At 58.6% G+C, this 13773-nt stretch overlaps 1 protein-coding gene across 1 annotated transcript in view; it reads left to right on the forward strand.

The window, feature by feature from the left end:
• MYO18A (myosin XVIIIA) overlaps window positions 1-13773 on the forward strand; it is a 37245-nt gene that overhangs the window by 20355 nt on the left and 3117 nt on the right. The window contains exons 15-39 of the mRNA XM_054166738.1: window positions 327-413; window positions 1211-1352; window positions 1434-1593; window positions 1675-1861; window positions 1951-2191; window positions 3097-3206; window positions 3308-3373; window positions 3622-3750; window positions 4188-4331; window positions 5365-5454; window positions 5550-5669; window positions 5747-5858; window positions 5990-6117; window positions 6281-6435; window positions 7578-7701; window positions 7781-7981; window positions 8277-8387; window positions 8707-8811; window positions 8924-9070; window positions 9162-9275; window positions 9454-9570; window positions 9672-9755; window positions 9976-10113; window positions 10772-10957; window positions 11040-11179. Of these exons, the coding sequence (XP_054022713.1) occupies window positions 327-413; window positions 1211-1352; window positions 1434-1593; window positions 1675-1861; window positions 1951-2191; window positions 3097-3206; window positions 3308-3373; window positions 3622-3750; window positions 4188-4331; window positions 5365-5454; window positions 5550-5669; window positions 5747-5858; window positions 5990-6117; window positions 6281-6435; window positions 7578-7701; window positions 7781-7981; window positions 8277-8387; window positions 8707-8811; window positions 8924-9070; window positions 9162-9275; window positions 9454-9570; window positions 9672-9755; window positions 9976-10113; window positions 10772-10957; window positions 11040-11179 (3338 nt within the window). The remainder of the gene's footprint in view (window positions 1-326; window positions 414-1210; window positions 1353-1433; window positions 1594-1674; window positions 1862-1950; window positions 2192-3096; window positions 3207-3307; window positions 3374-3621; window positions 3751-4187; window positions 4332-5364; window positions 5455-5549; window positions 5670-5746; window positions 5859-5989; window positions 6118-6280; window positions 6436-7577; window positions 7702-7780; window positions 7982-8276; window positions 8388-8706; window positions 8812-8923; window positions 9071-9161; window positions 9276-9453; window positions 9571-9671; window positions 9756-9975; window positions 10114-10771; window positions 10958-11039; window positions 11180-13773) is intronic.

Below are 13773 nucleotides of genomic sequence, written 5' to 3' on the forward strand. Positions count from 1 at the left end.
GCTCTGGCTCCAGCCCTAGCTAAGCATCTTTGCCTGCAAATGTGCCAGGCTTGGAGGTGATGGGATGGATGTGGTTGTTGTTGGTGGGGAAGATCACTGCAGCTGCTCCATGTCACCACCAATAGCCCAGGGGAACCCTTTCACATGCCTTGGTTCCTTCTAACCATCCAGCATTGCCCCATGCCATGCTTGTGCAGCAATGGGACACTGGGAAAGCCCTGCCTCCTGCCTAGATCCTATTGAGACCAGTGTCCTGACCTTCTGGTGATTCCTATTGCTGCCCTACCACCATGCAGGCACTAACTGAACCTTTCACCCCTCACTAGGAGAACATAGAGCTTGCCCTGGCTGATGCTGAGCCCAGCTCCTCTGGCTCTATAGCTGCTGTAGACCAGTCTTCACACCAAGCACTGGTAAGCATCCACTGTGCTTCTTCGTGGCTGCATGACACTGGTTTGTAGCAGATGAGGTAACAGCCAGGTGGCTTTCTTGCTTCTTTGGTAGTAGTTAGTCAGCGGGAGGAGAAGGGCTGGACTGAAGTCTTGGCCATGAGAGCGCAGCTCTGACCATGTGTGCAGCCTCTGTCTGTGCTGTGTGCCCTGGTACAGTGTCCCATGCTACCCTGAGAGCCATCTGTGCTGCAAGGAGCCCTTGAGTGGTCCTTGGGATGCTCCAGTCCCTAGGGTGCACCAGTTCCCAGGGTGCTGTGGACTTCAAGGAGCTCTGGTCCCCAGGGTGTATGGGTCCCAAAGGTTCTCCAGTCCCTGGGGTGCTTTGGTCCCTAAAGTGCTCAGATCCCCAGGGTGCACAAATCCCCATGCTGCTTCTGTCACTGGGGTGCTCTGGTCCTCAGGGCACATTGGTCCCTAAGGTGCACCAGTCCTTGGGATACTCCATTCCCTCTGGAGAAGGCTGCAGAGACCAAGGGGTGCTGCTAGCACTAGCCCTGTGCTGGGTTCCATCCTGTGGGTCCCTGAGCAGTTTTTTCCACCTCGGTGAGCATCTTGCTACCCAGAGTACTTCATAAGGACTCTTGCCCTGCTGGGTCTCCATTAAGCAGAGACCCTCTCATGTGGTGTGGCACTGCCTTGCTGCAGGCAGTGGCAGACATTCCATGCTCCCTGGGTTTTCCAGGTTCCCTGTATCCTCCCACCTCTGCCCAGGGAATGCTGGCATGCTGGGTTGGGTACAACTGTGGTGTAACCTGCAGGTCCGGTCGCTGGCCCGCACAGATGAAGCACGGGGGCTGCTGTGGCTGCTGGAGGAGGAGGCACTGCAGCCAGGTGGCAACGAGGACACTTTGCTGGAGCGGCTCTTCTCCTACTATGGCCCCCAGGAAGGGGGCAAGAAAGGTCAGGGTGGGCCTGGTGCCGTGGGGCTGTGTGTTGGTGAAGCACCAGTCCCATGCCCATCAGTGCTGTGTCTCCCTGCAGGGCACAACCCGCTGCTCCCCAGTGACAAGCCCCGACACTTCCTTCTGGGTCACAGCTCAGGGACCAACTGGGTCGAGTACGATGCCACAGGCTGGCTCAATCATGTCAAGCACAACCCAGCCTCCCAAAATGCCTCCATCCTGCTGCAGGAGTCACAGAAGTGAGTGGGGTTCGGGGGTGGAGAACACTCTGCAGGGAAGAGGTGGTTATGGGGAGGTTACATCCCCTCTGTGCCCTGCAGGAAGATCATTAGCAGCTTGTTTGCTGGCCGTGGAGGGTCAGCCCTGGTGCTGTCAGGCTCGGTGGCAGGGCTGGAGGGGGGCTCCCAGCTAGCCCTGCGCCGGGCCACCAGCATGCGCAAGACCTTCACCACCGGCGTGGCTGCCGTCAAGAAGAAGTCTCTCTGCATACAGATCAAGCTGCAAGTGGTGAGTGAGGAAGTGCCAAGGAGGGCTTCCCAGGTCTGGCCAGGGCACCGCAACATGTCACAGCTCATCCAACTCTTCCATGCCTGCAGGATGCCCTCATTGACAGCATCAAGAAGTCCAAGCTCCACTTCGTGCACTGCTTCCTGCCCAAGGCTGCGGGGGCCAGCGGGGACCCCCGGGCCTTGCCATGCCGGCGGGTGAGCGGCAGCGAGCTGGAGCTGCCTGCAGCAGAGCACTGTGAGGCTGGGCTCATGCAGCTGGATGTGCCCTTGCTGCGTGCCCAGCTCCGCGGCTCCCGCCTGCTTGATGCCCTCCGCATGTATCGCCAAGGTGAGCTGTGCCACTGGCACCTCTGGCACGGGGGACGGGGATGCCAGGGCTGTGGTGCATATCCCACTGTTAGGATGGATGTTCTGGGGGTCCCAGCTGCATCTTCTCACTGAGGATTCACACCCCCCGAAGAGAACCCCTCCAGCACATGCCTGTGCTCTGAGCCTCTCAACCACCAGCTGTCCTCCCAGGAGGATCCTGTCCCTGACCCCAGTCCTCCACGCAGCCATTATCTGTGCTGGGGACAGGCATGGCCTTAATTGGGTGTCTTGGCTGGTGCTGCTGGCTCCTGGCAGCTCTCCTCCTGGCAGCCAGCTCCTGTCCCACCGGAGTGAGGGACTTTGGGTCGTGCTCAGCAAAGCATTTATCGATATGCATGGCCAGCCACCCAGTTGAGGTTTTATTGCCTGGAGACCAGACCCTCCCTGGCGTGATCGACAATCGATGCTGCCCACACACCTCCTGGGTCGATGGCCATGGCCAGCTGGCTGTGCTGGGGTCAGTGTCCCCATCAATACCTTGTCCTTAATTAAGATGTGGAAGCTCAGCACTGTGAGCCTGCTGCAGAAGTTGGCTGCAGCTCAGAGTGGAGCTGGAGCAGGGCTTGTTTGCTTACATGGGTGACACACGTGTCCCTGCACTCCCTCTGAGGCAGGATCTGGCCACTTTATCCTCAGATCCCAGCCAAAGTTGCTAAACAGCCAAGGAAAAGCTCCCAAGGAGGGTTGGAGAATTCCATCACTCCATGCATGCCTGTCCCTCCAGGGAGCTCGTGCCTTATGGAGTGACCCCATCAGCTCTTCCAAAAGATGCGTCCAAGCAAGTCAGGGCATGTGGGGTTGTCCCTGGCCATTTCCTGGGCATCCTGGCTGCCCCCACAGATCATCTCCCTCTTACTCCCCCAGGATACCCTGACCACATGGTGTTTGCGGAGTTCAGGCGACGTTTTGACGTCCTGGCCCCGCATCTGACCAAGAAGCATGGGCGCAACTACATTGTGGTGGATGAGAAGCGGGTACATACCCTGTGCCAGGGCCAGTGCTATGGCCTGGCATCCCTTGCACTCTGGGGGTCTCCTAAACCGAGCCTGCCCCTGACACCTCTCGCTCTCCACAGGCAGTGGAGGAGCTCCTGGAGTCCCTGGACCTGGAGAAGAGCAGCTACCACATGGGCTTGAGCCGGGTATGATGCCCAACACTGGCTGTGTGTGCCAGCAGTGGTATGGGCAGGTGTGGGTGGCACAAGGGCAGCACTGTTTGGTTCCGCCTACAGAATTCCTCTCGTGCCTGGGGAATAAAACCCCCGTGTCAGGCCGGCGGCTGCAGAGGGGAGAGCCACATCCCCGCTGGCTGGTGCAGCAGCAGGGTGGTACGGTGTGGCCGGAGGGATGCCAGCACCCACTGGCATCTCTCCCTGCTGCCCTCCCGCAGGTATTTTTCCGGGCCGGGTCTCTGGCCAGGCTGGAGGAGCAGCGCGACACCCAGACCAGCAGGAACATCACCCTCTTCCAGGCAGCGTGCAGGGGCTTCCTGGCACGGCAGCAGTTCAAGAAGAGGAAGGTTCGTCCCAGCAGCTCTCCCCTCCCCGCTCTGCAGCACAATTTCACCAAAAATGGGCAGTGCAGCCTTCCTGCAGCCGCCTGGGCCAGCACCTCCTCCTCCTCCCACCTCCCCCCACACTCCCAGCTGTGGGGAGCCGTGGGGGGCCAGGGGAAACTGGGGGCTGGGGGAAACTGGCAAGGAGGGTGCTGGGCATTGCTGCAGAGGGATGAAGCAACATCTCAGCTCCTACTTTTAGTATTAAAGAGGGCGTAAAATAGGCATCTCGGCAGCTCCTCGCCTTCTGCAAGATTAGCATTTGGAGGGGCTGGAGGGAATCAAACAGCAGCTAAGCTGGGTGCGATTAGCCCAAATGCTAACAAAGGGGAGCATGCCAGGGTGCTGAGAGCCCAGCCACTCCACTTTGTCCCTCTGCTGGCACCCCATGCCCCACACAGATTCAGGATTTGGCCATCCGGTGCGTGCAGAAGAACATCAAGAAAAACAAGGGGGTGAAGGACTGGCCCTGGTGGAAGCTCTTCACCACCGTGCGGCCCCTTATCGAGGTGCAGCTCACTGAAGATCAGATCCGTGGCAAAGACGTGGGTATCTCTGTGGCAGGGGGTGCTGTATGGGGCAGGGGGGGGCTGTGGGCAGTGTTGGTTGTGGGCAGTGTCGGCTGTGGGCAGTGTCCTGCACTGGGTTGGGATACAGAATCTTGCAGCAGGATGAGATGCAGGAGCCCTTGGTGGGCTAGGATGCGGAATCCTGCAGAGGGGTGGGATGCATGACCCCACAGTTGGGTGGGATGTAGGACCTTACGGTAGTGTGGGATGCAGGAGCCCACAGTGGGGTGGGATGTAGGACCCTACGGTAGTGTGGGATGCGACGCAGGACCGTGGCAGCCCCCTGCCCTCAGCGGCAGGCTCGAATTGCTCCCTAATTTGCGAATCAGCATGTCATTAGCATCCGAGTGCCGGCTGTTGCCTGAGCCCAATTACAAGGCGTGGAGAATGGAAATGAAACCCTGTGCCGAGAGGCATATGTGGGGGCTCCGCACCACGCTGGCAACCAGACACTCGTGCCCCTGCCGAGCCTGCCCGGCACGGAGCCACTGCCTGGCTCAGCTTTCACCCTGACACACTGAGGATGGGTGCCCAGGGTGGGGGTGCCCAGGCCCCCTCCTGACCCCTGCCAGCCTGTTTGGGTCCAGAGGAGAGGAGAGAAAGATGTACTTGAAGTTGCCAGCTGAACACGCCTCCCTGGTGCTCGCTGGTGGTCCCTGGGCATCCTGGTGGGTTGGGTGCACCCAAACCCTTCAGCAAGCTGCCAGTTGATGGGTTAGCTCCCACCTCCTCTCCCAGGAGCTGTGGGACCCTCCTCCAGTTTTGCCAGGGCTGCCTGGTGTTTCAACACCATTTATGGGGTTGGAGTCAGCATGGCGGCAGAGCCGGTTGGGGAAAGTCCCTGCCCAGCCCTTGGCAGGGAAGAGCAGCCCTCGCTCCCCGGGGAGCCCCCACCCTGCCCACCCAGTGTTGGGGGAGTGCTGGGGGGGTTGCAGAGACCTGCCAGCCGCCTGCCTGCCAACCTCTTTGCCTTGCGCCTGCCCCCTCCCTCACTGCCCCTCTGTTGCAGGAAGAGATCCAGCAGCTGAAGAGCAAACTTGAGAAGGTGGAGAAGGAGCGGAACGAGCTACGGCTCAACAGCGACCGCCTGGAGAGCAGGGTAGGTCCTTGCCGGTGCTGGGATGGGGTGCAGTGTAGTGCTGGCTTACCCAGCACCTGCCCCATGGTCCTGTTCCCCCACCACCCCCACCCCAGATCACAGAGCTGACATCAGAGCTGACAGACGAGCGAAACACCGGCGAGTCGGCCTCCCAGCTGCTGGATGCTGAGACAGCTGAGAGGCTGCGGGCTGAGAAGGAGATGAAGGACCTGCAGGTATGTGCTTTTCTCCCTGGTCTCACAGTGCCTCTCAGTCCCTCTCTGGTGCTCACCACAGACACATCCCTTCCCAGGCCAAATACGATGCCCTGAAGAAGCAGATGGAGTCGATGGAAATGGAGGTGATGGAGGCTCGGCTCATCCGGGCAGCCGAGCTCAATGGGGAGCTTGATGACGATGATTCAGGTACAGTCCTGCTTCCAGTGCTTGCAACCAGCACACCCTGGGTGCTCTGTGGGCACAGCGCCATGGTCCCTTCTCCTTGTTGTCCTGAGCCACTCTGCACAGCTCCTTGGTGACCCCATTTCTACACCCAGGTGGTGAATGGCGTCTGAAATATGAGCGGGCGGTGCGGGAGATCGACTTCACCAAGAAGCGACTGCAGCAGGAGCTGGAGGACAAGCTGGAGGTGGAGCAGCAGAGCAAGAGGCAGCTGGAGCGCAGGGTGAGTGGGTCTCAACCCTGGGGACTCCCTGGTCCTCTCAATATCGGGACAGGCAAGGGGTGGGCAGCTGCTGCCTGCTCGGGGCTGAGACTGCACATGGCCTGGAGAACAGTGGTGTGCTGGCTTCCCAGAGCCCTCACTGCCTTCCTGCCCCTGCCCACAGCTGACAGATCTGCAGGCAGACAGTGAGGAGAGCCAGCGGGTGCTGCAGCAGCTGAAGAAGAAGTGCCAGCGCCTGGCTGCAGAGCTGCAGGACACCAAGCTACATCTTGAGGGCCAGCAAGGACGCAACCATGACCTGGAGAAGAAGCAGCGGAGGTGGGGACCATGCACTGGAGGTGACAGGGGACCTGCAAGGGATGATATCTTTGCCACAGAGGGGATGGGATCCTTGCCATGTGGCAAGCTTTCTTGCAAAGTGGCATTACCATTTTAGAAGGGATTTGGGCACTTCACCAGTTCCCACTTGGCTGGGGTGGTGTCTCCAGCAGGACAACACTGTCCAGGTTGGACGTGTTTGTTGCAGTGGGGGGATCCCAGTGCCCTCTTTGGGGGCCTGAAGCCGAGTGATCTCCCAGTGTGGGGCTATGCCCCATGGTGGGGGCCGCTGATGCCCCCTAGCTCTGCTTGGCACTCATCTCATCCCATCCCCTCTCCCAGCCCCAAAGTTTACTAACGTTATTAAGCAGCGGGGACGCTTTCATCTCATTATGGTAATGATCACACACAAATACAGCCAGAGAATCCAATCTAATTAATTTCAATTTCCGCGGATTGGAGTCTCTGCTAATGCAGCTGTTTATTACCCAGCGCGAGGGAAAATGGGGATTAGCTGCCGAGGTGTTTAACACAGGTCGCAGACTCAAGCGCAGGGTTGTTTTCCAAGCCCCAAAGGCAGCAATTCAGATCAAACCCAGCTGATCCCATCCTGGGGGCACTGGGAGAGGCTGCTCCGGGCTGTATTGAGTGCTCACCACTCACAGGCTCATGTCCCCTCCGAGGATGGGACCAGTGCCATCTCGCATGGCATCACAACGCTGGGCTGTGACTGCGGAAGCCAAGCTGCTGCAAAAGCCCTTCCCTGCTGAAGGCCCTTCAATGCATTGCAGCCCCTCCACATCCTCTTCGGAGGATCTGGTGGTGTCTCTGGTGGTGTCACATAGCCAAGACCCCACTGTTAGCAGCCATGGTCCCTACCAGCATGTCCTGGCCTCATGGGAAGGCTGCTGGGGCTGCTGGTGTCTGTGCTGTGATGCTGAGCAATGGCGCTGGGAGGGGTTTCTCTGAGTGGCTTCATGCTGCTGCGCTGGCAGTTCCATCTTATCAACAGCACAATTTGAGTGAGCGCTGTGCCTACGCTCATTCCCAGTGCTTGCTGCTATGGAATGAAGGTGCTCAGTGGTGGTGGCACCAGTGCCTGTTGTGGGGTACTGAGTGCCCACCCCACTGTCCTCACACAGGTTCGACAGTGAACTCTCGCAGGCACATGAGGAGGCACAGCGGGAGAGGCTGCAGCGGGAGAAGCTGAGCCGTGAGAAGGATGTGCTGGTGGCCGAAGTCTTTGGCCTCAAGCAGCTGCTGGAGGTGAGCAGCCCCTAGTTCCCTCCCCAGTCTCCCCAGCTGGTGGGTGCCCAGGGCTCACAGTGACCCCCTCTCTTGCCAGGACAAGGACTCAGACATCGTGGGGCTGACACAGAAGGCAGAAGCGCTGGAGGCTGAGCTGCAGGACATCTCCTCCCAGGAGTCAAAGGATGAAGCCTCCCTGGCCAAGGTGAAGAAACAGCTGAGGGACCTGGAAGCGAAGGTCAAAGACCAGGAAGAGGAACTGGATGAGCAGGCTGGGACCATCCAGATGCTAGAGCAGGTACAGCGGGGAGGGGTGAGGTTTCTGGGCGGGGTGGTTTCATGCAGGGCTGTTATTACCTGGGCTGGGCTTACCTGGGAAGAGGAGTCAGTAGTCCTCAGCCCGGCATCAGGCCAGGCAATAGCTGCTGCTGACACGGCTCCTGGCTCTCTGTGCCATGGCCCGGCAGGTCACTGTGGGGCGTGCAGCCCGGCCAGCCTCAGACCAGGGGGTTTTGTGGGTGAGTGGCACCCAGGGATTGGCATATGGGAGTCCCCACGTCCCCTTTGTTCTGATCACATCTTCCCCTTTGCAGGCCAAGCTGCGACTGGAGATGGAGATGGAGCGGCTGCGGCAGACGCATGCCAAGGAGGTGGAGAGCCGCGACGAGGAGGTGGAAGAGATTCGGCAGTCATGCCAGAAAAAGGTAGGGCTCAGCTACAGCTCTGCTGCCCAGGGTGGGCCAAGGTGCATCCCTGTGCCTCAGCCAGGTGCTGGGAGCTGCCAGCTGGGCACTGTCACGCAGCACTCGGCTCCCACGCGGCCGCAGCCCGGTTCTGCTCGCCCGGCAGGTCCTACCAGTCCTTCTGCTGCCCTGGCCGGTGTGCGCTGGGCTTTGCGCCTTCTGGTTGCGCAAATACCTGGCTGGTGGGGTCACCTGGTGTCCTCATTATGTGGGGACATGCAAGAGGGGGATCCTGGCCCCTTTCCCCCACCCTGACCAGATTGCCTGAACTGTCCCCCAGCTGAAGCAGATGGAGGTGCAGCTGGAGGAGGAGTATGAGGACAAGCAGAAGGTTCTGAGAGAGAAAAGGGAGCTGGAGAGCAAGTTGTCTGCTGTCAGTGAGCAGGTAAAAGTTGGGGGCGGCCAGGCACATGCCTCACTTTGGGGACTCCAAAGTGGCTGTGGAGGGGTGGGCACCCCACTGGCACAGTGTCCTGGCACAGTCTCCACTACCACAGGCCAACCAGAGGGACTTTGAGACAGAGAAGCGCCTGCGCCGGGACCTGAAGAGGACAAAGGCACTGCTGGCCGATGCACAGATAATGCTGGACCACCTGAAGAACAATGCACCCAGCAAGAGGGAGATTGCCCAGCTCAAGAACCAGGTGTGCATCCAGACCCTCCCCAAAACCACAGCCCGCGAGGGCCATGGGGTGTCCCCATGCCCCAGCCCAGTGCTGAGCCTTGTCCCCATAGCTGGAGGAGTCAGAGTTCACCTGTGCAGCTGCCGTCAAGGCCCGCAAGTCCATGGAGGTGGAGATTGAAGACCTCCACCTGCAGATTGATGATCTCGCCAAGGCCAAGGCAGCAGTAAGTGTTTTTTGGGGTGTGATGCACCATGATGGGGCTCTGCCCCACCTGCACCTGAGGGGAGACCCTACTGCTGCAGCACATGCCAGCAGGGTGAAAGCACACCATTCGGGGTGGTTTTGGGTGCTGGGTGCCCCACCCCTGGGGTGCAGTGGGAGATGCAGATGGCTTCCCTCAGCTGGAGGAGCAGCTGAGCCGGCTGCAGCGGGAGAAGAACGAGGTGCAGAGTCGGCTGGAAGAGGACCAGGAAGATATGAACGAGCTGATGAAGAAGCACAAGGCAGCTGTGGCCCAGGTGAGGGGAAAGCAGCAGCTGCAGCACCCCCACCCCCTGTAGTGTCCCTCTCAGAACCAGCACGGTAGAGACCCTGCTGATGGCCCTGTCCTGTCCTGCAGGCATCCCGGGATTTGGCACAGATGAACGACCTCCAGGCACAACTGGAGGAGGTCAGCAAGGAGAAGCAGGAACTGCAGGAGAAGGTGAGGAGCACTGACATCAGGCATGGACATGCACCCCAAGTGAAGCCAAGGGACAGGGGACACCCAAGAGACCTGTTGCCCTATGGGGAGTGCAAAGCAGTCCTAGCGGGGGGCTCTCCATTGGAATGGGAGCAGCGTGGCCAGCAGCTCCACTCCAGGACAGCATGAAGGAGTGCCAGGGTGGTTGTGGTCAAGGCTGAGGCTGTGCTCCCCACTGCAGCTGCAAGGCTTGCAGAGCCAGCTGGAGTTCCTGGAGCAATCCATGGTGGACAAGTCGCTGGTGAGCCGGCAAGAGGCCAAGATCCGCGAGCTGGAGAACAGGCTGGAGTTCGAGCGGACACAAGTCAAACGCCTGGAGGTAGGCACTGGGCTCTCCCTCTGCTCCAGTGGAACCAGGATGTAAGGAGGACCATGATGCAAAGCTGCCCAGGAGATCTGCCAAGCTCATCCCCAATACCCTTTCTGTGGGACCCCCCATGCCGCTGCCCTCACCTGCCAGCAGCCAGCCCCCATCCCCGCAGGGACACCGATAACAGTAATCGAGCGCCCAGCTCGGCGGAGAGCAGCTCTTCCCCTGCATTGACTGAGGGAAATTACAGACTCCCAGCCCCGCTGAACGCAGCCTGCTTTATATTCTGCCTCTGCAGCTCTGCCGGGGAGCAGAGCAGCTTAGCTCTCCTCTTAATATTTTCCAAGCTGTTATTTCCCTTCCCCGCTGTCTCTGCTGGGACCATAAATATGCAGTGGCTGGCTCAGCGGCCAGGGGAGAATGGGAGCTATTTTTTCCCTACCTTACATGCTGTAATTACTTCACACACAGTTAAATCTATTTTTCCGATTCGACAAAACCCCTGCGGTTCTTCTGCCCCTTCCCTGGCCCTGGGGGTGGTTTTCTCCTCCGTCTCCTGGTGTAAATTCGCAGGGCTGGCATGGGATCCATCCTCACGTGAGCCATCAGTGCGTGTCGCGGCAGGGTGAGGGGGATGTGGGGTGACCCCACGCCTGCTGCCCTGCAGAGCTTGGCCACACGGCTGAAGGAGAACATGGAGAAGCTGACGGAGGAGCGGGATCAGCGTGCGGCCGCTGAGAACAGGGAGAAGGAGCAGAACAAGAGGCTGCAGCGACAGCTCCGCGACGTCAAGGAGGAGATGGGTGAGCTGGCCAAGAAAGAGGCAGAGGCCAGCCGCAAGAAGCACGAGCTGGTGAGGCACCCATGACAGGGCCGGGCAGGGAGACAAGGGGCTTTCCCCAAGGTACTCAGCTCACCCTTCTCCCTCCCTGCAGGAAATGGACCTGGAGAGCCTGGAAGCCGCCAACCAAAGCCTGCAGTCGGACCTGAAGCTGGCCTTCAAGCGCATCGGGGACCTGCAGGCAGCTATCGAGGATGAGATGGAGAGTGACAGCAATGAGGACCTCATCAACAGGTAAGAGCACCTGGGCCTGGCTCCTGCACGAGGCATGTCACCAGGGTCACTGCTTCTCCGTGTCACTTCTGAAATGCAGTGAGGACCCCTCAGCTCTGCCTGGCCCTAGCAGGATGCTGTCCATCCATGCATTGTGCACACGTGCATCCATCCATGCACCGTGCATCCGTCCATCCATGCATTGTGCACACGTGCCTCAGTCTGTGCACCTGTGCATCCATCTCTCCCTCCACCCACGGCCACCGTGCAGCTTCTCCCATTTGTGGAGGTGCCTGAAATGCAGCTGGGAAGCCCCAGGAGCCAGGGCAGCGCAGGCTGGCTGGAGGTCTGGGATGCTGAGATCCAGCTCAGGACAGTGGGATCCAGCCCAGGACAGAATCATGGAATCATAGAATCATTTTGGTTGGAAGAGATCTTGAAGATCATCAAATCCAACCAGTAACCCAGCCCTGCTAAGTTACCAGTCAACCATGCCCCTCAGCACCACATCTACATGTCTTTTAAATCCCACCAGGGATGGGGACTCCACCACTTCCCCAAGCAGCCTGTTCCAGGGCTTGACAGCCCTATCAGGGAAGACATTTTTCCTAATGTCCAACCTAAACCTCCCCTGGCACAACTTGGAGATATTTCCTCTTGTCCTCCCCCTTGCTACAACCCCCAAGCTCCCCCTTGCTACAACCTCCTTTTCAGATAGTTGTAGAGGGCAAGGTCTTCCCTCATCCTCCTTTTCTCCAGACTAAGCAGCTGCAGTTCCCTCAGCTGCTGCTTGCAAGACTTGTGCTCTAGACCCTTCACCAGCTTCATTGCCCTTCTCTGGACACACTCCAGGATTCTGGGATTCAGCTGGGTGCAGCTCCACACCAGGAGTATAGGGCAGCCCCATCCCCTCTCCTGGCCCTTCCCCACCACTTAATTTGTCCCCATTTGTCCCTACCTGCTTGGTCTGTTTTGGTTTTTTTTACCCATTCATTTGATTTCCTTTCTGTTTTGTTTCTTCTCCCTTTGACCCCACTCCACCCCCTCCCAGTTTACAGGACATGGTGGCAAAGTATCAGAAAAGAAAGAGTAAAGTGTGAGGAGCTTCTCTTTCCTTCCCCCGACTCCCCTAACTCCCACCTCACCCCCATGGGCCGGGGCCCCGCATGCCACTGGCCCACTTCCGCATGCCCTAACCGCATCCACGGCACAGCAGATAACTGCATCCCACACGGGGGAAAGGGGCTGAGCCCCTGGGCCGGGGTGGGGGGTGTTGTTCTGGCATGGCCGATGCTGAGCTCATCAGTGTGGAGCAGTGATGGAGTCCTGCTGCCACGCACAACTAATATCCCTGCCGCGGTCGCTCCCCCGCGACCCCAGGCCCTGCTTAACTAACGGCACGCTCGCCCGGACAGGAATTGCATCTGATGTGGAATTTAATTCTGACAGTTATAAAACCTTAGCTGCCCCCAGACTTTGTTTACGGGGCTCACTGGGGGATTTTTTTTTCTTGTTGTTTTGTGCTTTTTTTGGTTGTTGTTGGTTGTGGTTTTTCATCTCCAAGCCGAGCGTTGCCTGGATGTATTGCAGGGGAGGCAGACGTGCGTGATGGAGTGCAGCTCATTGCTTTCAGTGTAGTGAGGAGAATTCATATACAGGGTCTATCCCAGCCTGTCCGTTCTGCTAGTTGCCACCGTCCCCAGGCAGGGAATAAGCCCAAAGCTGGGCAGATAAAAGGGCTGTTTAGGATGATCTGATCTATCCCTGCCCCAGCAACGGCTCAGGGGGAGCCCTCACCTCCGGCTGGCCGGCGGCGGGGTGAGGAGAGGGGGCTGTGCTGCTTCGATTTCCTTATAGATCCCGCCGGTACTGCCATAACCCTAATGAAAGCAGTAAGCAGTTAGGTATTAAGGGAGATTTATGCAGGGATGCTTTTAACGTGGAGGAATGGATTTTGCAATGCATACGGCACCTTCTTTCTAAAAGCAATCAATATGGCCACGAATGGCCATTATAAATTAGACGGTTTAAGCCAGATAGGGCTTTTTTTACACCGGGATGTAAATCAGGGCCGCTCCGGCACGGCAGGGCTGTAAATCTGCCTGCCACGCTCCTCTGCCTGCCTTGCTGGAGTCGTTTCAGTTCTGCCTGCTAAACTCCTGTTTACCCAGGGCCATCAACATCGCTCTTCCTCGCTGTAATTTTGCAGTCGACGGTGGCCTATAAAATGAACCCACTTACTTCCTTCCCAGCTCTGGAGCTGGAAATCTCCCGTCTTTCTGGAGCCTGCTGCCCTGATGCCAGCACCACTGTCTTACCTTTCCAGTTCTGGAGACATGCAGAGGCAGGGAGGGACACTGGGAAGAGGGTGCAGGAGCCCCTTGGCTAGGAAGGGGGGTGGTTTGTCAAGGCATTTTGGAGTTCCTAACATGCAGGTTGACTCTTTGCATGCAGGTTGCATCCTGGGAGATGGAGCAGGGAAATGGAATGGGGGTTTGGCTGTGCCAGAGTACATAGGCAGTGGGTACTGGGGGACTTTGGTGCCCACTGGTGCAATTTCACCTCCCCAGCACCCAAATTCTCAGCCTCCCATGCTCACCTCTTGCTTTCTTCTG

The sequence above is a fragment of the Dryobates pubescens genome, chromosome 13, assembly GCF_014839835.1.
Source record: "Dryobates pubescens isolate bDryPub1 chromosome 13, bDryPub1.pri, whole genome shotgun sequence".
In the NCBI taxonomy this organism is placed as follows: Eukaryota; Metazoa; Chordata; class Aves; order Piciformes; family Picidae; genus Dryobates; species Dryobates pubescens.